Here is a 19,784-nt window from a genome sequence, read left to right on the forward strand (position 1 = left end):
ACAAGTGAGGCATTGGAATATAGCAATTTTCAGAGAGAAAATCAATATATATTGAGAATAACAAACAAGAAAAAAATGTGCATGTAAAGGGTATTTTAATTTTACTGTTGTTACTTTCCAATTTGCAAAAGAATGCAGCTCTAAAGAATTAGAATCTTCTGCATTGCCTTTCCTTTCGTTCTGATGAAAGAAATGTCCTTCTGGGTTCGGCTCCAAGTGGGGAAAAAGACACTGGAGACATGGAGGCTGCTTGGAAAGATGGTTTATTGTTGGACAGGACCACATGGCTTGAGCCCTGAACAGAAAAGGTGATCACATGCTTCAAGGTTGGTGGAGAAGAGGAGGAGGGAGGGGCTTTCTAGGCTTTTTATAACCTGTTCAGTCCCACCTCTCTGTTTCCTGTTCCTGTGTAAGAAATGTATTGATTGGTTGTCAGACTCCCATGGGGCCATGCAGGGGCTACTCTCTAGGCTGTGTTTTGAATCCAGGTTTGGTTGAGTTCTCAGATGCCATGTGGTTAGTTGAGTAAAGGGCCAATATTATCATGCTTTTACTCCCATCCCCCTGGAGCTGCAGTGGAGAAGTCTTTATTAGGTAAAGTGGACTAGCTTGGCTTTCTTAATGGCCCATTAACAAGGTGGGGATGGGCAGGAAGCTACAGGCAGCTATTCTGTCTTTTAAAACATGTTTCTTTCTTTTCACATCCAGAGAAATATTCTGCCTTTTCAATAGGATATTTCATTTTTCTGGGAGAGGGCTGGGTAATAACTTCCTACAGTTCCCTTCATCCTTTTTTTATTACTTTTCTGGCAGTGGGATAATAGAGAGAAAAATTCTATTCAGAGGGTTCTTTCAAAAGTGTTTTTTTTCAAAAGGCATCTAGACCAGGGGTCTCCAAATTTTTGGACCTCAGGGACCACCAAATCCATAATTTTAAATCCCACGGACCACTGGGAGGGGGAGAGGCTCAGCTGCCTTTCAGGCCTACCTTTCTGTTTCTGCAAAGCTTCTGGGTGGGAGGCCCAAGAGAAAGTGCCTGGTCCAGGCACAAAGCCTAGAAACCTTCTCTCAAGAAGCTTGGTCAATCTGAGTGAAGGAAAACAAAGATGGGGAGACTGATGGCCAGCATCCCGCCTTTGCTGTGGTAGATTTGCGCCTGCTGGTGGCGCCAAGGCAACCCTCGTCTCCTGCTGCTCGGGGCTCGGACTGGTAAACCCTATCCGGGAAGCACTACAGCAGAGAGAAGCAGCTAGAGTCAACCCTATCTTTGCTATCCATTGCAGATTATAGATCGTCCCCCTGCAAACTCTCGTCTCTCGAGGAGCCCGGCAAAAGTTTCCTGTGCCGCATCAGTGAGCACTCCTTGAAAGATCAGAGTTTGCAGGAGGCTGATCTAGCATCCACAATGGGCATTAAAGGTAGTGTTAACCCTGGGCACTTCTCTCCGCTAACAGGTGGCCAAGCTAACTGCTACATCTTGTCCCTGGGAGTCAAGGCACTGAAGGGCAAGATGCGCAGGAAACCTTGGCTGGGCTCCTCAAGAAAAATGCAAATATTTCTCTGCGTACCACCAAAATTTTGTCTCAGACCACTGGTTGGTGACACTGATCTAGACTGTTTTTTTCCTTGAGGAAGAAGAAAACATTTTTCTTAAAAAATTATTGAATGTTTAATCTTTAAAAACAGTAAAAAACGTGACCCGTCAAAACCGCGGTCCACAAAAGCGCGCTCGACGAAAGCGCGTACGTGACGTCATCACAGCGCGACGAAAAAAATTAAAAATTGAAATAAAAATAAAATTAAAGCAAGCCGATTCACATAAAGGTAAGGGTTAGGTTTAGGTTTAGGGTTAGGTTAAGGGTTAGGGTTAGGTTTAGAGCGTTAGGGTTACGTTTAGCGTTAGGTTAAGGGTTAGCGTTAGGTTAAGGGTTAGCGTTAGGTTAAGGGTTAGGTTTAGGGTTAGGTTTAGGGTTAGGTTTTGGGGGGTTAGGGTAAGGTTTTCGCTTTAATTTTACATTTACCGATCACAGCGCGATGTTTTCGTCGCGCTGTGATGACGTCACGTACGCGCTTTCGTCGAGCGCGCTTTTGTCTACCGCGGTTTTGTGGTGGAACCGTAAAAAAGACACAAGGAAAAAAATAAAATAAAACAAAACACAGAACATACATAACAATATACAGTAATTTTACAGCTTTCAATATTGGCTTTCCTGCTTAGCTTTTATAATTCTCCCTTCTGCATTGCCTTCCTATCACTATAACTTTGTCCTATAAGGTAGCAAATATAATATTAACTTATAATAATATTCATTATTTGTATCTCCATATATTTGTATTCTCTATTTTGTTTTGGCTTCTGATTTCTAGCCACTTGTACATTTTATTCCATACTTTATAGAAGTCCTATTCTTCTCTTTCTTTTAGTTCTATTGTCATTTTATCCATTTCTGCGCATTCGAGTATTTTCCTGATTGTAGTTTCATCTGAAGGTGTACTGATTTTTTTCCAGTTTTGTGCAAAAGCAATCCTGGCTGCAGTGAGTATGTGTATGATTATGTATTGAGAGCGCCTGGGGGCAGGGGAGGGCAGAAATGAGCAAAAAACAGCACATTTTTTGCTCAATTTTGCCCCTCCAGCCCCTAGGAGCAGTCTGCAAGCCCCCTAAAGGCTATTCATCCCTTCTTTGGGGAAAAAAACAGGGCCATTTTCATGAAAAACGGGCCATTTTTGAAAGGTTTGCAGAGTACAAAAACTTTTTTTTTAATTTGCCTCTTCAAAACCTTGGTGTGTCTTATACTCCAGTGTGTCTTATACTCCAAATAATACGGTAAGTTAGTAACATGGTTGTTAAGTGAATCTGGCTTCCCCATTGATTTTACTTGTCAGAAGATCGTGACCACATGACTACAGAATAGGTGACCACATGACCCAGCAATGGTCCTAAATATGAACCAATTGGCAAGCATCTTAATTTTGATATCACATGGATAGAATACTTTGTCACTTTGAATGTTCACTAATCGGCATACATTAAAATGAAATTATGTTGCATATAGCTTTCAAAGGGTCTCCCCCAGAGGTTGTATTCAGCCAGTTCTGACCGATTCTGGACCCGTAGCGGGAATTTTTAGTTCGGAGAACCGGCAAATAGGCTGGCCTTGCCCCTTTCCCCCCGCTGATCTTCTTTTGTTGCCTTCAACAGGAGAAAAGAAGTGGAAAGCAGGTTAGTGGGGTGCAGTGGTGGGTTCCGAATCCCATTGAAACCAGTACGGCTGCAATAGGGCCTGGCGTCCTCCACATGAATGCATGTGGCGCACACGCACATGTATCTTACCATCCAGAGATGCTCCCGCAAGCCTCCGCGACACTCCAGCTGCTTGGTGGAGCGTTGCGCAGGCGCTGTACGCACCATGCACGTGTGTGGAAGCGCCGAAGGTTTTAAAGACAGGTAAGAAGTGCAGGCGGGCAGGCCCCTCCGGAACACGGTACTGGAACAGTACTAGGTGCTCCAGGCCTGCAACCCACCACTGGTAGAGTGGGAAGGGAATGGGGATTTTGCAGTATCCTTCCCTGCCATTCCCACAAAGCCACACCAGGCTTACCAAGCCATGTCCACAGAACCGTTAGTAAATGTTTTTGAATCCCACCACTTGTCTCCACCTGTAATATAAAGATAAACATGACCAGATAAATAAATAAATACAAAATTATGCATATACAAACACACACACAATTTGGGGGAATACTACAAAAGGATGTGGTCGTAAATGTGAAAAACGACCATAAGCCGCTCTTTTTCGAGTGCCTTTGTAACTTTGAACTAAATGAACTGTTGCATTGGTTTGACTCGCCCATTAGCTTTGAGTATGTTCTACAGTACTGAAGTACTAAATGAAGATGACGTGACTCATCGTCCATCCTTTCTGGAAGATACGACACGGAGGGAAGCCGTCCTACAAGTAACGAGGATCTCCCTCCGTCAGCTGTTTCTCTCCCACCCACCCCGACCTCCTCTTCCTCCGAGAACTCCGGCAAGGCCGCCCACTTTCCCGCTCCAGCTACGAAGCGGCCCCGAGCTCGCGCTCTCCTCCATGGCTCCGCCCCCCTCCTCGACGTCCCTCTGGCAACCATGTCGGCGGGCGTGCGCAGACGTCAAGCAGCTGGCGTGAAAGCAGAAGCTCCCTCGGTCGCCGTAGTAGCTGCCCCAGCTAGCGGAGATGAGGAGCCGGGCATGGCGGCGGCCCCGAGCCTCTCCGCCTGCCTCAAGCTGCTGGCGGCTGCCTTCTACGGCTTCAGCTCTTTCCTCATCGTGATGGTGAACAAGAGCGTCCTCACCAGCTACGGGTGGGTAAGGAGGCGAGCCCGGGGCGAAGTTCATTGGCGCTGGCCCCGGTGGAAGTTTTAGGGGGTGGAGGCGGGCGCGCTATGTGGTGTGTGTGTTTGCAGAACGATGTTGAAGGCCGGTTGACGGCTCCTTCTTGCATGAACCGCTAAGATTTGGGGCTGTATTCTTGCAAAGCCCTCCCCCCCTTCCCCCGGACGTTGCCGTCGGAGAAAAAGCCGCCTCCATGTTAACGGAGAAAGGGGAGCGACGCCTGCTCATCTCTCCAGTGTGGATGCCCGGCGGGAGGTTTTGCTGTCCGCCTTTAGCGTCTCGTCCGATGAAACCACTTGCAAGGAGGTCTCTGGGCTGGGAAGTTGCCTTTTCTTCTCCAGGATTCTGGAAATGACAGAACTCCCTTGTCCTACAGGTAGTCCTCCACTTACAACAGTTCCGTTCAAAGTGATCGTGGCACTGAAAAAAAGGGACTTATGACCGGTTTTCCACATTTGCAGCATCCCTGTGATTCAGATGCTTGGCAACTGGTTCATATTTATGATCGCTGCTGTGTCCCAAGGTTGCGTGATCACCTTTTGCAAATTTCTGACAAGGAAAGTCAACGGGAAATGAGACTCGCTTAATGAAAGTGTTGCTATGTTAACACCTGCAGTGATTCACTTTACAACCTGTGGCAAATGGGGCAAAACCCACTTAGTAATTGTCCCCCTTAACAACAGAAATGTTGGGCACAATCATGGTTGTACGTTGAGGGCTACAGGTAGTCCTCAACTTAGGACCATAATTGAGCCCCAAATTTTATGACATTTGTTAAGTAACTTTTGTACAATTTTATGACTTTTCTTGCCACATTTGCAGTTGTTAAATTAGTAACAATGATGTTAAGTGAATCTGGTTTCCCCATTGACTTTGCTTGCCAGAAGGTTGCAGAAGGGGATCACATGACATCAGGACACTGCAACAGTCATAAATATGAATCAGTTGTCAAGCATCTAAATGTAAATCATGTGATCATGGAGATGCTGTAATAGTCATAAGTGTGAAAAATGGTCATAAGTAACTTTTTTCAATGCCATTGTAACTTCAAAAGGTCACTAAGTGAACTGTTGTAAGTAGAGGAATATCTGTAGTTGTATCTGGGCCGCTGGGTTGGAATAAGCTTCACTGACTCCAGCGAGTTGCCATGCGCAACACCCTAAATTTCCAGAGAACTGACTGACCAACTGACTGACTTGGGTAGTTTGTGGTTGCACTTGCCCTGCCATTCTCCCCCTTGTTTTAAAGATTGCTTGGAAATCTTCCTTCCTTACATGTTTTTAACTGGCCTCCTGTAGGTGCCCTGTAGTTTTTCTTGTTGATTGTGTTCTGTGTCCTTGCACCTTGATGTTCTTCTGGAATAAGTACTATAAGAAGTGCATCTGTGCTGAACATGTTAGGACTACGTTTGCAAGGGCGTTGGTTGCAAGGGCAAAGAATATGAAGTGCATCCCTTATTTTAGAATAGTTTTAAGTGAGGATAAAAGTAGAGGCAGGCCGTTTTTCCTGCCACCAATTAACATTTTCCTTCCTGTATGATTTTTCAAAGTTTCTCGGCTGTCTAATACAGTTTAACATGTTTGTGGTCTGTTACAGATTTCCTTCCTCACTCTGTGTGGGACTAGGCCAGGTTCGTTGAAGTCTGTGTTTCAGAAATTCTTTAAATAGAGTGGGCAGGGAGAATTAGAGGCACCCAATCTAGTGATTTCTCTTTCGTCTCTTACAGATGCTGGCTACCATAGTTGTCCTTTGGGTGGGAAAGGCACTCAGGGTGGTCAAGTTTCCAGATTTTGATAGACATATACCTCGAAAGGTACGATATGTTTCTTGTCTCGCTCTCCTTCCTCTCTCCTAAAACTAATAATTATTGAGATGGAAGTAATGAATAATCCTTTCATTAAGTATTGTTTGGTGTATTTGGCAGAACATACTTTAAAATGTGTAAAAAGTGCTGTTAAATATGCAGAATTCTAGCCTTTATTTTGTAGAATTCTCTTAATAGAGGGATAAATACTAAATGTATATTTGCTTTGCATTGGCAATCTTCCTAAGAGAGGACTAAGTCTCAGTGACCCATTTTCTATACTTCTAAAAAAGCCGTTGGAGCTCGTGGAGGAGTAGAAATACTCTTTGAAACGGAATGCTTTGCAGTATACTATGTCCCTGTGTGTGCGTTTAAATTCTCCCCCCCCCTTTTAAAAGAGGTGAGGGAAGTTTCCACACAGGCTCCCATTGCCTCTTCCTGAAGTGATGTAAAATTTTCCCTTTAGAAATACAATCACTTAAATGGAAAAGGACTTACTTCCAATTAATATTCCCTCAAAATACAATCTTCTGTATGCTGGAATAAATAAATTAATGATCCTATTTCTAAGTAAACTTTGATAAGATTTTGCCTCACATAGCTGAAATGTTTATTTGTGTCAGAACTCCCCAGTTATGAGTCTTGAGGCTATTTACATAACTTATGTATTCGAAGAACTTGTTTAGCAAACCATGGTACAGTATTAAGAGTGGCTGTTTTCTGTATTTATACCGATATCATGTCATAGATTCTTAGTGTGCTGCTAATGTACACATATGAACAAATGACTTGATTTAAATGTGACCTCAGTTTATGAATACATGCCCAACATAACTTGAAATAATAGATGTTCTATTGATGGCTTCATAAATGAACAAAGTCTTGAAGAAAAGGAGGATGCATGTGCTTGTGTTGTAAATTGAATTTCAAAATCATATTTCTGTGACGTGTTAAAGCCGTTAAACCACACTTAAACAACATTGGGCTTGTGGTGTGCCTGATGAAAGTTGTTCATTATAAAACTGTCATTGTTTAGAATGCTAGGTCTCAAACTGACGATATCTGTTCATTGAGTCCTGTTTTATCCCTTTTTATAATTTTCTAGACTTTTCCACTACCTCTTCTCTATTTTGGGAACCAAATCACAGGACTGTTCAGCACAAAGAAATTGAAGTATGGATGACTTTTATACATTTGTGAGGTTATAATTTTATTATGCTTTTATTAAAACTATACATTTGTATAACAGGAGCTCTAAAAATATTTCTTCTGATTACTTCAGAATACTAGTCGATCTTAGAATACTAAGGTGGAGGGTATTCTTAACAAATGGAAGAATGGATAAACCTGAAGAATAATGAAAGGACTGATGTCAGCTAGATTTCTATATACATTATTATCTTGCATCTCAGTCATCTAGTTATTGAACTCAGAGTAAATTATGTTAATGTTTACTAGGATTTTCAAGTAAGAATGTGTCTTTGGCAAGACACATAGATTAGTCTGCAATATTGCATGTGTAATCAGGAACATAAAAGTGGAAAAATTACAACAGAAAATGCATATTCTTAAAATGCATATACTTTCTCAAATTAGACTTCTGTGACTCTATCCATACCGTTAGCAATTTTACTGAAAGTAGTTTGCTAGTGTTTCTTCCAAGTTACATATTTTTTCTTCTACGCCTAGCTGGCTATTCATCCTGGAATATCTTGATTTAATCCAGTCCCAGATTAACCATTAAGAAAATAAATACATGCTTAGGCAACCAAGGGAAGGGTGGGCAGAGAGTTTCCTCCTTATCCTAGTGTGCCTTTATTTTTTTCACTGACACACTTGACTTTAGTTATCAATCCTTACAGAGTCTTCATAGCTTATCAGTTAGGCCAGTGGTTCCCAAACCTTTTCAGTGCCCCCTTGGTGCTACAAACTGATCCTCAGTGCCCCCCCCCAGTGGTGGAATTCAATTTTTTTTACTACTGGTTCTGTGGGCGTGGCTTGGTGGCGTGGCTGGGGGGGTCATGTGATTCGGTGGTTTGCACCACGGAAGGAAGATAGTAACAGTAAAATTCAAAACTGTAACAATTAATTGCACATTTATTCAAAATCCAATTTAAAAACCTTTTTAGTTAATGTTAATTCAACAAAATTGTTGAACATGATCCAGTTATACCAGGTTTTCAAAGTCTGATAGTCATTTATCAAGAACCTTAGTAACTAGTAAACTCAGTAAAATTTAGTAACTACTTCACTGTTCTTAGTAGATGATAATTCCTGTGTAGATATTGAAAGAAGTAATCTCAGTAAGGTATTATCACAAAGCACAAAACTGCAACAGATATCATTAAGATATCACAAACTTACACAAAAAGATGTTCTTGTAAGAAACCCAAAATGGATAATAAACACTTTTGTCTTTTATCTAAAGTTTTTCATCTTTAGATCAATGACCTTAATTATTTTTTCTCTCCCTCACAAACATACACATATACCAGTGGTGGGTTTCAAAATTTTTTACAACCTGTTCTGTACGTGTGGCCTATTTTGTGGACATGGCTTGGCGGTCATGTGACCGGGTGAGAGTGGCCAACTTGTAAAATGTGGTGAAACTCATTTAACAATGCTCTTGCTTAGCAACCAAAATTTTGGGCTCAATTGTGATCATAAGTTCTTTCTTTCTTTCTTTCTTTCTTTCTTCCTTTCTTTCTTTCTTTCTTTCTTTCTTCCTTCCTTCCTTCCTTCCTTCCTTCCTTCCTTCTTATATCTCTCTTTCCCTCTTTCCTTCTTTCGTTTTCTTCCTTCCATCCATTCTTTTTTTCTTGTGTGTCTCTCTCTTTTTTCTTTTCTTCCTTTTCTTTCTTTCTTTCTTTCTTTCTTTCTTTCTTTCTTTCTTTCTTTCTTTCTTTCTTTCTTTCTTTCTTTCTTTCTTTCTTTCTCTTTCTTTCTTTCTTTCTTTCTTTCTTTCTTTCTTTCTTTCTTTCTTTCTTTCTTTCTTGTCTCTGTCTCCCCCACTTACTTTCTCTTTCCTTCTTTTTCTTTCTCTTTGTCTCTCTTTTTTTCTCTCTGTCTCCCTCTTCCTTCCTTTTATTCTCTCTTACTCTTTCTCTCTCTCTCTCTCTCACCCACACTCTTTCTCTCACACACACATACCTTCCAGTTGGCAAAAAAATCTGTTTTGCCAGCTGGGAAGCTGGCAAAGAAGCCTCATTTTCCCTGCCACCTGCAGCTCTTGGAGGATGAAGGGAAGTGAGCCCCGGGCCTCATCTCTGCCTCCTTCCTCAAGAGCTGGCTTCGGGGATGGCCAGCCTCTCCCATCACTGCACCCTTCACTCACCTTTCACCCAGAGGACTGTCAGTGGGGTGCCTGCCATTTCATCTCCCGAGAGAAGCTTGGGAGAGATATGCAAACGGTCGCAACTCGAGGCTCCTGAGTAGAATGCTGGACACCAGGGGTGGCAGTGGCGCCCGCTGCTGCTCTTCTGCTGCTCCCGGTAATGCAGACTTCTTGGAGAGCATTAAGTTGCAGGCGCACCGATTCCAGCAGCTGCGTTTTCCCTTGAAATTTGCTGTCCCATCAACCCGAAGGGGACAATCTCCCAGCGGCATCTCAGGCGCTCCCACCCTTAGCCGCAAGGGAGTAAGGATGGCTGGGTGCAGTTTGGCACCTCCCGGCTCCCCTCAGATCATCGAGGGGCCTCGCGCACCTGCTCGCTCACATGGCCTGCGTGCTTCCAGCAGAAATGGGAAGCGTGGGGATCTTAATGTAGTAGGGCGGGGGGGGGGGGCTGGAGTGGGAGATTAAATAAATAAATTTGGCTTCGCTTCTTTGTGCGGCAAGAGAGAAAGGGGCCTGAGATGCTCCTGGGAGAATGTCCCCTTCAGATTGCTGGAACAGCAAGTTTCAAGGCAAAACCCAGCTTCCTTGCGCGGCAAGAGAGAAAGTTGCCTGAGGCGCCGCTGGGAGGATGTCCCCTTTGGGTTGTACCCTTAGCGCCCCCTGCCTCTTAGCGCCCCCCTGCCGCCCCCTTGCCTCTTAGCGCCCCCCTAAGTCATCCCACCGCCCCCCAGGAGGCGGTACTGCCCACTTTGGGAACCACTGAGTTAGGCAATGGAAGGCATGAAAAGCACCATTGTTCAGCTGTGTTTAGGGCCTCGGTTGGCCTTAATTTGCCACTAAAATCCCCTACCTAAGTCTTGAGATAGGGGATTAAGTCATCCTGCTTAGGCACTGCTACCTGCTGAGACATTATTACAAATAAAAGATAACACTGTGATTTGAGCCCTACCATCTGTATGCATATTCTGTCTCTTTCCTAGTTCATTTGAATTGCTCTGGTCAGTTGTGAGTGACTGGAACTGGGACATCATCAATGCCTTTCGAAGTAAAGAGGAATGCCTGTCTTGAGGGAGGTACAACGTGCCCTTTCTTGATGAGGCCTGCCATAAAACTGACTACTTTTGGGAAAAAGAAGGTGGTGAATGTTCAGTTATAGAGAATCCCAGAAGAATACTTTACCTGGATAAATATCAGTCAGATTTTCATGCCTAGACCTAAACATTGATCATGGTGGTTGATGATCATCTGTGACTTTGATAAGGGGAAGACTCTTTTGGTGCTTTCAGATCTTTTGGTGGGGATTTAGTCCGCTGACCATGGCATTTTGCTGAACCACTTATAAGGGTTTCAAATTGGGAGTACAGTTTTATGGTGAGTTTAATTTTATCCAGTGAGTTGTCCAAGTCAGTAATAATAGAAGAGTAGCACTCAAGCGTGTAGCCATTCCATTGTGGAGTGTTACTCCTTTGTGTTGTTCAACATCTCTGTAAAGCCATTGGCAAGGTTCTGTCACTTCAGGATTGAATGTCATCAGTATGGTGATAACACTCATTTTAATATTAGTACCTGAGTTGAACTACTGGTGTTATAAACTGCCTGAATTGATACCTGAAGTTCATTATTGTCTGAATGAAGCAGAAAACTAAACTAAAATTCAATTACATCAGTGCCAAAGTTGCATTTGTAAAAATCAAGTTGATCCATTAACAGTGGATCATCCTGAATGGAGCTGTCCTCCACCCGAAGAAGTTGGTCTGTGAATGGGGTCCCCCTGGATTTATGGCTTCTAATTAAATAGCTGATCGATCAGGATGTCCTAACAACGGTAACTCATGGCCTAAAACAACATGTGGTTGAACAAAGTGAAGACATTCCCCTAAACTCCACTGAAGATGTTACCTAGCCTGATAACGAAATGTTCGGAAACCAACCCACAAGCTTGGAGAACGAACCTTCACCCTCAAGCATTTAAAAGCATTCAGTTGTGAGAACTTACTTTTTATCCAGTTGACAAACTGCTATGCTACTATCTTATCTAAAAAATACAATACATTGTTATGTATAGCAAGATACTGGAACATGTTACCTTTATCAAATGGTTATGGAATATTGTTAAATATAATCTTAAACTCAGAAGTTTGTGAGTTTATCTCCTTTCAAGGGAATAGGATTTGAAGCAAATACATATATTCCTCAACAATCTGTCTATATACAGTTTAGTAGAAATATGGTACTTTGATTATGTTTTTTAGCTTCATATTTATTTATAAAACCTTTGTAGGAAGTTAGCACCCACCCCTCTCCCAGAAGATTGAAATATTCTAGGAAATATTAAAGGCAGAATATTATATTTCCCTGGATGAGAAATGGAGAAACATGTTTTTTTTGGGAAGGAAGCAGACTCACTTTTAATAGCCCCACCCTCCTCAATAGCCCACAGCAGATATCAGCACTTAAGAGATAAAGAGATAGTTAGGTCTGTTCATAAGCAAATGCTCTCACCCAAGATCCAACAAAGATAGGATTAGCCGTCTACCCATCTAGCAACAGAACTCACCACATGGCACTTGGGGAGATTACATCACCCAGCAAGATTCAACCAAGCTTGGAACTCAAGACACTACAAAGTTGCCCCTGCATGGCCCCATGGGAGTCTGATAACCAATCAGAATACATTTCTTACACGGGAACAGGGAGCTCCAAGACGGCCCAAGAGAGGGTATAGATCTTATCTCTCCTCCCCATGTGCTTTTTCTTTGCCCAGGACCAAAAAAGACATGTGGTCCTGTCTACCATTAAAACATTTTTCCAAGCAATCTCCATGTTTCCAATGTCTTTCTTCCCACTTGGAACTGAACTCAGTTCCCAAAACCTTTTATCAGTTTCGGGGCTATTGATACTAATGCAATCTTGACAGATTCTTGGTCTTTTTCCTTGTTACTCTTTCTGGCAGTGTTGGAGGCAATCTTTCCTGCTTATATTTTTTGGGGGGTGCTATTTAATGTTTATAATAGTTTATCTAGTTTAGCTTCGTATGAAAGTATTGATTTGGGACATCTCAAAATGATTAGCTTATTCAAAACATTCTTGTTTCTTTTTTTTCTTAGTCTGCCAATGTTTACAGTCCTGAGACGGTTTTCCATTTTATTTACAATGTTTGCAGAAGGAATCTTACTCAAGTGAGTTAAAAAAGAAAGATATATATTGTTTCATGTGTATGTGTTGGTGGGCAGAGTTCTGCCAAATTTATTATGCTTCACGGTTATTCTGTAGGAAGCATGAGAACTGCAAAGCATTGTGGAACCATCTATATATGAATTTTATTTTCAAAGAGCAGCATGGATGTGTAGTGTATTTTTCATATTGGAAACTCCAGCAGATTCTTTAATTCTAATGAATTTTAGTGCATGCTTTTGTTTGTTCTTTGTAGATAACCATACATTTTGTGTGTAGGTTCTGGGGTTAAAGACTTGAATGTGCAGTTTGTAAACACGGTCAGGTTGCTTGCAAAGTCTGGATCACCTTGGTGCTAAGTGCAAAGAATCCAGAGAAACAAATACTAATCTTTCCTCTCATTGCTATAGTAACATACACAGGGCTTGGTAGAAAGCTCATCAGTTTACCTTACTTTCTTGAAAGTTAACTGTTTCCAGTTAGAAAAGTACTGAGAATTGCTGAAAATTTGCTTCAGTAATGACTAAGCTTTCTTTTTAGGAAAAAATTTTCTTGGGGAATTCGGATGACAGTATTTGCAATGATAATTGGTGCATTTGTAGCTGCAAGGTATGGTTTGATTTTTTGCTAATGCTTTTGTCACATTTTCATACCACAAAGTTAAATAGTTTGCTATCGTTTAGATTCCATCCAATGATGAAAAGAGTGCGCAAATGTAGGTTATTTCCTGTTATTGTAGAATTGACATAATACACCATTAAAGCAGCTGCACTGCTGAATTACAACAAAAATGGAAAGTTTGATTCTCTAATAGATAAATTCCCATGCAAAGAATTAAGCAATAGAATTAGAAAGTATTGAATGAGCGTATTGTCTGAATTTTAAAAAAAAATTATGTGCAATCTAGTAATACTTCTTACAGCTTTTTGTATTTTGTATTTTGTATCACAGTCAGCAAGATATGTTAGCAAGACAAGCAGAAAGTTGTAGTTCATTAACATCTCAAGAGTTAATGGCCACTTATGTAAGCTAAGGAAGTTGGCCATTTTCTTCTTCTGCTTTCAGCCACTTGTATAGTTTTCCTGGTCCATAACAAATCTGTGATTGTCTCATTCTATTTATTTTAACTGGCAGGTGGAATTAATAGGATTCTTTAAATCCACTTTGAATTATTTTAAACTTAGAGCAGTGTTCAATTAGATATATTTACATTTTGTTGGGTGGGGTCACTCACTTTTTAAGAAAGAACAGACTGTTACAGGAGATGTTATATATTAAAGTGCAGCATTAGTCATATTTATAATCAGTTAGAGCATTACATATCAGGGTTCATCAGATGCCTAGCCTCTTCTGCAATACTGTTTCCAAAATGTATCCCACTTGTAGGATTGTTGTAAATTATGTTCTATATTTGTAAATGTTACAAATTTTCTGTAACTTAAATGTTGTCTCTTCCATAGTTCTGATTTGGCATTTGATCTAGAAGGATATATTTTTATCTTGATCAATGATGTCTTGACAGCTGCAAATGGCGCTTATGTAAAACAGAAACTAGATTCAAAGGTAGGGTTCATCTCACTGCTGCATGTTGCTATGCTGATCAATAAAAGATAAATAAAAATATTTTTTTGTTCCTGTGGGATAAGATATTCCACAGGTTGATCTGTTATGTATATAGTAATGTGCAAAATGTTTCATTTTAAAATATTGCAAGCTCAAATTTCATGAAACATTCTGCCTCAACACTGAAACAGTTTGTTCCAATATTTTGGAAGCATCTCAAGCTTGAAACATCAACCTTCAAAAATATTTTTCCCACTTGAATAGGCTTGAGATGGAGCATCTTGTGAAATGTCATGCTTGAAACATTTTAAAAGCTTCCATTTATAATCTCTCAACGTATTATTTAGATTCCTTGTTGAGGGAGATGTAATTTAGCTATATCTAGTAATATCTTCCTCATTGCTATTCTAAATCAGCACTCTGTTTTTACCAAAGACAACCACAATTCTGTTGGTGTTCTTGGATTAAATAACTTAGTCATAACACCAGGAGCATTAACACATTCCGCAGCACAATAATACTCAACTATTTTTACTGTGAAGTTACTTCCTGCCAAAATTAAAGTGGCAGACTTCATATTTAGCTTCAGAAAATCTTGAAAACCTGCAAATATGGTTTTTAAGGTTAGCTGAAATGGTATTGGTTACATTAATTTACAGGATAAGCAACTAAGCTGAGGCTCCCAAAATACAATAGTATACTAGTGTTACCTAGCCATTATATTGATTACTTGGTTACAAACACATATTTAAGGAACTGTTATATAATTATAAGATGGTTTAGTGACTGTCCCCCCTTTAAATAACCAGCCTAACTGGTTCCTTTCTAAGCATAGTGAATCAAGAGCTAGCTTGCTAGCTGTGAAAGTGGATGAAGGTTGATTAGATGATGCGGTTTTAGATTTTGGATTAAGTGAGTTAACTTGCTGTGGTTATTTGGGATAGATTTCTTGCGTAGTCATTTCAGGCAAACATGCAGTCTAAGGGCAAATTTAGGTTTATTCTCCATATTTAGCGGACAACTACTAGGCAAAAATCTGTCCAGTTTACAGGCTGAATTTCTGTGGGTAAAAAGCAGAGTTTCCTCTGAATATTTATTCCTGTTAGATATTGGTTGAATGAAGAATAAAATTTGTGATCCTTATTTCACTTAAACGTTCATTTAATGTATTTTTAAAGTAGGCACCAGTCTGTAGAAGACATGAATTATGTAGCTGCACAAGATTTTCTGTTATACTCTTGATTTGTGCTAGAGTATGAATTTGGTTTGTGTCTAAGGATATGGGGTGTGTGTGTGTGTGTGTGTGTGTGTGTGTGTGCGTATGTATGTATGTATGTATGTATGTATGTGTATGTTGTATTTGTGCTGATAAATAAATAAGGGAAGACTAGTATCGATCTATTTCAAGCTATTTAGCTCTCATCAGCTAGCCATACCCTTACTGGGATTTGAACTGATGAGAGCTAAATAGCTTGAAATAGATCTACACTAGTCTCCCTTTATTTATTTATCAGCACAAATACAACAAATGTAACAAAAAAGGCAACAGTAAAACTATTGGGTTTCTTCCTGGATAGTCTCTTGTGACGAGCCGAAGGACAGAGAATGGAAGTAGTGATCTTCCTCCCATATTTGGGCATACCGGGGGTTGTAAAATCTAATATATATATATATATATAAAATATACACATACACATACATACATACATACATACATAAATTATTTTGAGGGCATATCTACAGTCTTATTTGTGTAGCTTTCTATGTAACATTGTATTTTTCATTTAAGATATGTTTCTGTTTTTTTTCTTCCATTCCCAGGAGCTGGGAAAATATGGTCTCCTTTATTACAATGCACTATTCATGATTCTTCCTACTGTGGGCATTGCCTACTTTACAGGAGATGCACAAAAGGTAATTATTTTACACCAAAATTATATAAATAATTTCATTTTATGAAATGTATTTCTACCTATCACTTGGAAATTTAGGAATAGACTATTGCTTTTCAATATTGTTTGCCAGTATATCTAAATGTGGCATACTTTGATTCTTTTCTTTTAGGGTCCTAGTTTTTTTTTTTTACTTATATGCCTCTTGCCAAAACAGCTTAACATTTAAAAAATGAGTAGGTCAAAATAAAAGGAAAGAAAGCACTTACCAACTGTTTAACAAGGTTGCAGTTGAAGAAGCACAATATATATGGCACATGTGAAAGAAATTATATAAAAATCTGAACTTGGAAAATAGCCGAACATTAATAACATTAAGAATAAATAATAATAAACACAACTAACATAACAAATGAATGGAGTAACTGCACTTGATCCATTAGGTATCAGTTGCAGCTAAAATATAAATAAGAGAAGTCTAATAAGTGCTGTTTTTGTGATATTGTATTTGCACCCAAAAGGAACAGTGCTTGTATCTATCTACTGGGTCTTGCAGTTTAGCTTCCACAGCTTAGTGGTATGAGACCATCCTGGTTGAGAATTATGGAATTGATAGCTGAACAGCTCTGGACACCAGATTAGAATATTGTTGCAATGATACTTGAATGGCATGCCTAAGTCCAGTGACATGCAGTGAGGTTTATGGCTGGTGAGGCACAGGCACAGGGGTTTCAAATTTTTTTAAACTTGAGGACTTCAACTCCCAGAATTCCACAGCCAGGCATGCTCAGTTCTGATTTAAAGCGACAGCATTTTTTCTCCTTTGCGAAATAAGTTTTCCTTCATTCTTTTTCTTCTCCCTCCCCCCTCTCTCAAACAGACACATGCACACAGAGAAGTTGGATCCCTCTCTCACTCACTCACTCTCAAACAAACACAAACACCGAGGTTGGATTTGATATATTTTCCAATGGCTTGAAAGCAGCTCCTCTACCATACCCTGCCCCCCCCCTCATTCCTCTGCTGTCTTCCGATCCGAGCCTTTGATTGCAGGTGGAGCCACGTTGCCTTTTCAAACTTGTAATCAGTGAAGCTGGGCTTATATACTTTTATCCAGCTGTTTGTGTGTGTGTATGTGTGTGTGTGTTTGAAAAGGCAACGTGGCTCTGCATGCAATCAAACTTTTTGAATTCCCCCCCCTCCCCACACACGCACCTTTTCCAGCTGTTTCAGAGAGGATTTCAACTCTGCTCTTGCCTGCCATCATGAAAAGAAAAAAAAAAGTAAAAGGAAAAAGCCATGAGCTGAGGCCAGACTGAGCTAGTTGCTCCCAGAGCCTCTAAAAAGCCTCTAAAAAACACCCTCTACAGGAGGCAGGAGGACGATGTCCCTCATCTACATAAGGAATTTTTCGGTTTTTAACCCTTGCTTAGCTCTGCTGAAGTGATCACAAAGTCAGACTAAATGAGGCACCTCATTCTCCTGCTGCCCCCTGTAGAGGGCACTTTTTTAGAGGCTTCTTTACACAGTTAAGCACTAAGCAGAGTCATCCACTGTGACTCTGGCAGCAACTACCTCAACCTTTTTCCTTTTACATGTTCTTTTTTTTTCATGATGACAGTGGTGAGGCTCTGCCTCCCCTGCGTGTCCCTGCCTAAGTCAGCATGATAAATAAGCTTGTTCTTATGGTAAAGCTCTATTTATTTTTGGTATCTCACACTTCCTACAAAGGTACAAAACATGAATCTCTGTATAACAAGTAAATTATTTTTAGGTTATTATGAAGTTGCTCTAATTTTGTCGACACACATCATACAGCATTTTATTACCTGCTTGCATTTCTTAGGATTTTATAGGATTACCTGTATCATTTGTTAGGATTGCAGGAATATATTTCCTTTGTTGTTAGTATTTCAGTTCATCTCTCCAGCTCCCTGCATTTATATTCCTCCCGAAATGCTTCTTTGTCTTCATGATTTTAGGACAAAAAGCAAGAGTATGGCTGCATGTATGTGACAACTTCTATTGCAGGACTTACTTTGTCTTTCTATACTGTTGTTAACAAGGTGTGCTCCTAGAATATAATTCAAATACATTATTCTTCATTTTAGTAGCTTTGAGTTATGTTTATTTTTTAAAAATAAAACATTACATCAAATATAAAATCTGGCATGTTTTTTCAACTGGATTTTCCCTCAGCTTGTCAAAAAACAAAATAAAGAGTGTAGGGTTACATAGTTTAACCAAAACAGCCTTTTGTACATGAATATGTATAATTTGGCCTTCCTCATCCTAGTTAAAGAATCTTTCCTGCTCTAAGAGACAAGGCACTTAGAGATGGCAAGGCCTAGCACGTTCTGAATGGCAGCCAGCCAGACTACAGACAATACCGAATTGTTTATAGTTGTTTGTCACTGAAGAAATCTAAGGGAAGTGTTGCAGGTAGTATATTTACCCAAAATAAAGATAATCCTGAATTTAGACTCACAAAGGAGTAGTAGATAGAAAAAAATACACCTATGATTCTCACAGAGAATCAGCTTTCCAATCTTGGTAATCCTTTTCAGTTCTAGCAGAATCCAGTCTTTGAGATTCCTCCTCCCCAAATAAATGAATGTGTGTCTTGTGTATATTTTCCGGCATTTGTGTATGTAAACATTCAGCCAGAAGCTGTAGAGAACAAGGAAGATGGCTTTGATTGAGATATGCAGAAGTCGTTTCTCAGGGGGAAAGAGTTGAAGCGCTTTTATTATTTTTTTCCCAATTTATTTTTATTGTTTTTATATTTAAAACAATGCAGTACCGCGAAGTCGGAGTGACCATACATTCACGTTATATACAGCTAGTCACAACCATTGACAATTAGCCTACATCAGGGACGTGCAGTCAGGGGAGGCAGGGGAGGCGGGGCCTCACCAGTGTCAGAGGAAAAGAAAAGAATTTTTAAAATAATTAAAAAGGCCAAGGTAGTTGCTGCCAGACTCCAGAGTCACAGTGACTCTGAGTCTGCTTAGTGTTAACTGTAGGGAGAGGCGAGAGAACTATGGGCCTCCTTTGCATAAGGAATTTTTAGCCTTTTAAGAGTTAAGCAAGGGTTAAAAGGTGAAAAATTCCGTATGCAAAGGAGGCACGTGATTCTCCCGCCTCCTGATCTCGGAGCAGCAAATCATGCCTTGCAGCCTTGTCTAAGTAAGTTGCTTTTTTATTTAATTTTTTACACTTTCATCATGGCGGGCGGACAAGAGGAGAGTTGAAATCCACAGCTGGAAACGGTATGTGGTTCGGATGGAGGGAGGGGGGGATTCAAAATTATTTGTAATGTAAGTAATTGTAATTTGTTTTTATTATGTGTGTGTGTATGTGTGTGTGTGTGTTTTACCTGCCTCTGCTGGCGCGCGGGCTGGCAGACCTGGGTATGGTGCTGGCTGCAGGCCAGGGCAGCGGGCGGGTGGCGGCAGCGGGGGCGACGTGGATGTCGGCCTCGGCAGTGGCGGGGCACTTTGCATCACGGGAACTTAAATCGGCCGCCGCTGCCGCTTCCTCAGCTGCCGCCGCTTTCCCCTCTGCCCAGACCACGGCTTATGCCATGTGCGGAGTGATACCCTTGGGCAAGATGCAGAGCCCAGAGTCCCTGCTGGA

General features: G+C 40.6%; 1 protein-coding gene across 1 annotated transcript in view; it reads left to right on the plus strand.

The window, feature by feature from the left end:
* The first annotated feature begins 4,114 nt into the window (after positions 1-4,114).
* The window catches only part of SLC35D1 (solute carrier family 35 member D1), a 28,712-nt gene continuing 13,042 nt past the window's right edge, over positions 4,115-19,784 (plus strand). Inside the window, exons 1-8 of the mRNA XM_087719502.1 lie at positions 4,115-4,344; positions 5,972-6,005; positions 6,102-6,188; positions 7,285-7,352; positions 12,624-12,695; positions 13,231-13,299; positions 14,151-14,253; positions 16,075-16,167. Coding sequence (XP_087575628.1) covers positions 4,130-4,344; positions 5,972-6,005; positions 6,102-6,188; positions 7,285-7,352; positions 12,624-12,695; positions 13,231-13,299; positions 14,151-14,253; positions 16,075-16,167 — 741 coding nt within the window. The 5' untranslated portion in view covers positions 4,115-4,129. The remainder of the gene's footprint in view (positions 4,345-5,971; positions 6,006-6,101; positions 6,189-7,284; positions 7,353-12,623; positions 12,696-13,230; positions 13,300-14,150; positions 14,254-16,074; positions 16,168-19,784) is intronic.

The sequence above is a fragment of the Thamnophis sirtalis genome, unplaced genomic scaffold (assembly GCF_051295495.1).
Source record: "Thamnophis sirtalis isolate CommonGarterSnake01/CBP01778 unplaced genomic scaffold, rThaSir2_p1.2 scaffold_7, whole genome shotgun sequence".
Lineage (NCBI taxonomy): Eukaryota > Metazoa > Chordata > Lepidosauria > Squamata > Natricidae > Thamnophis > Thamnophis sirtalis.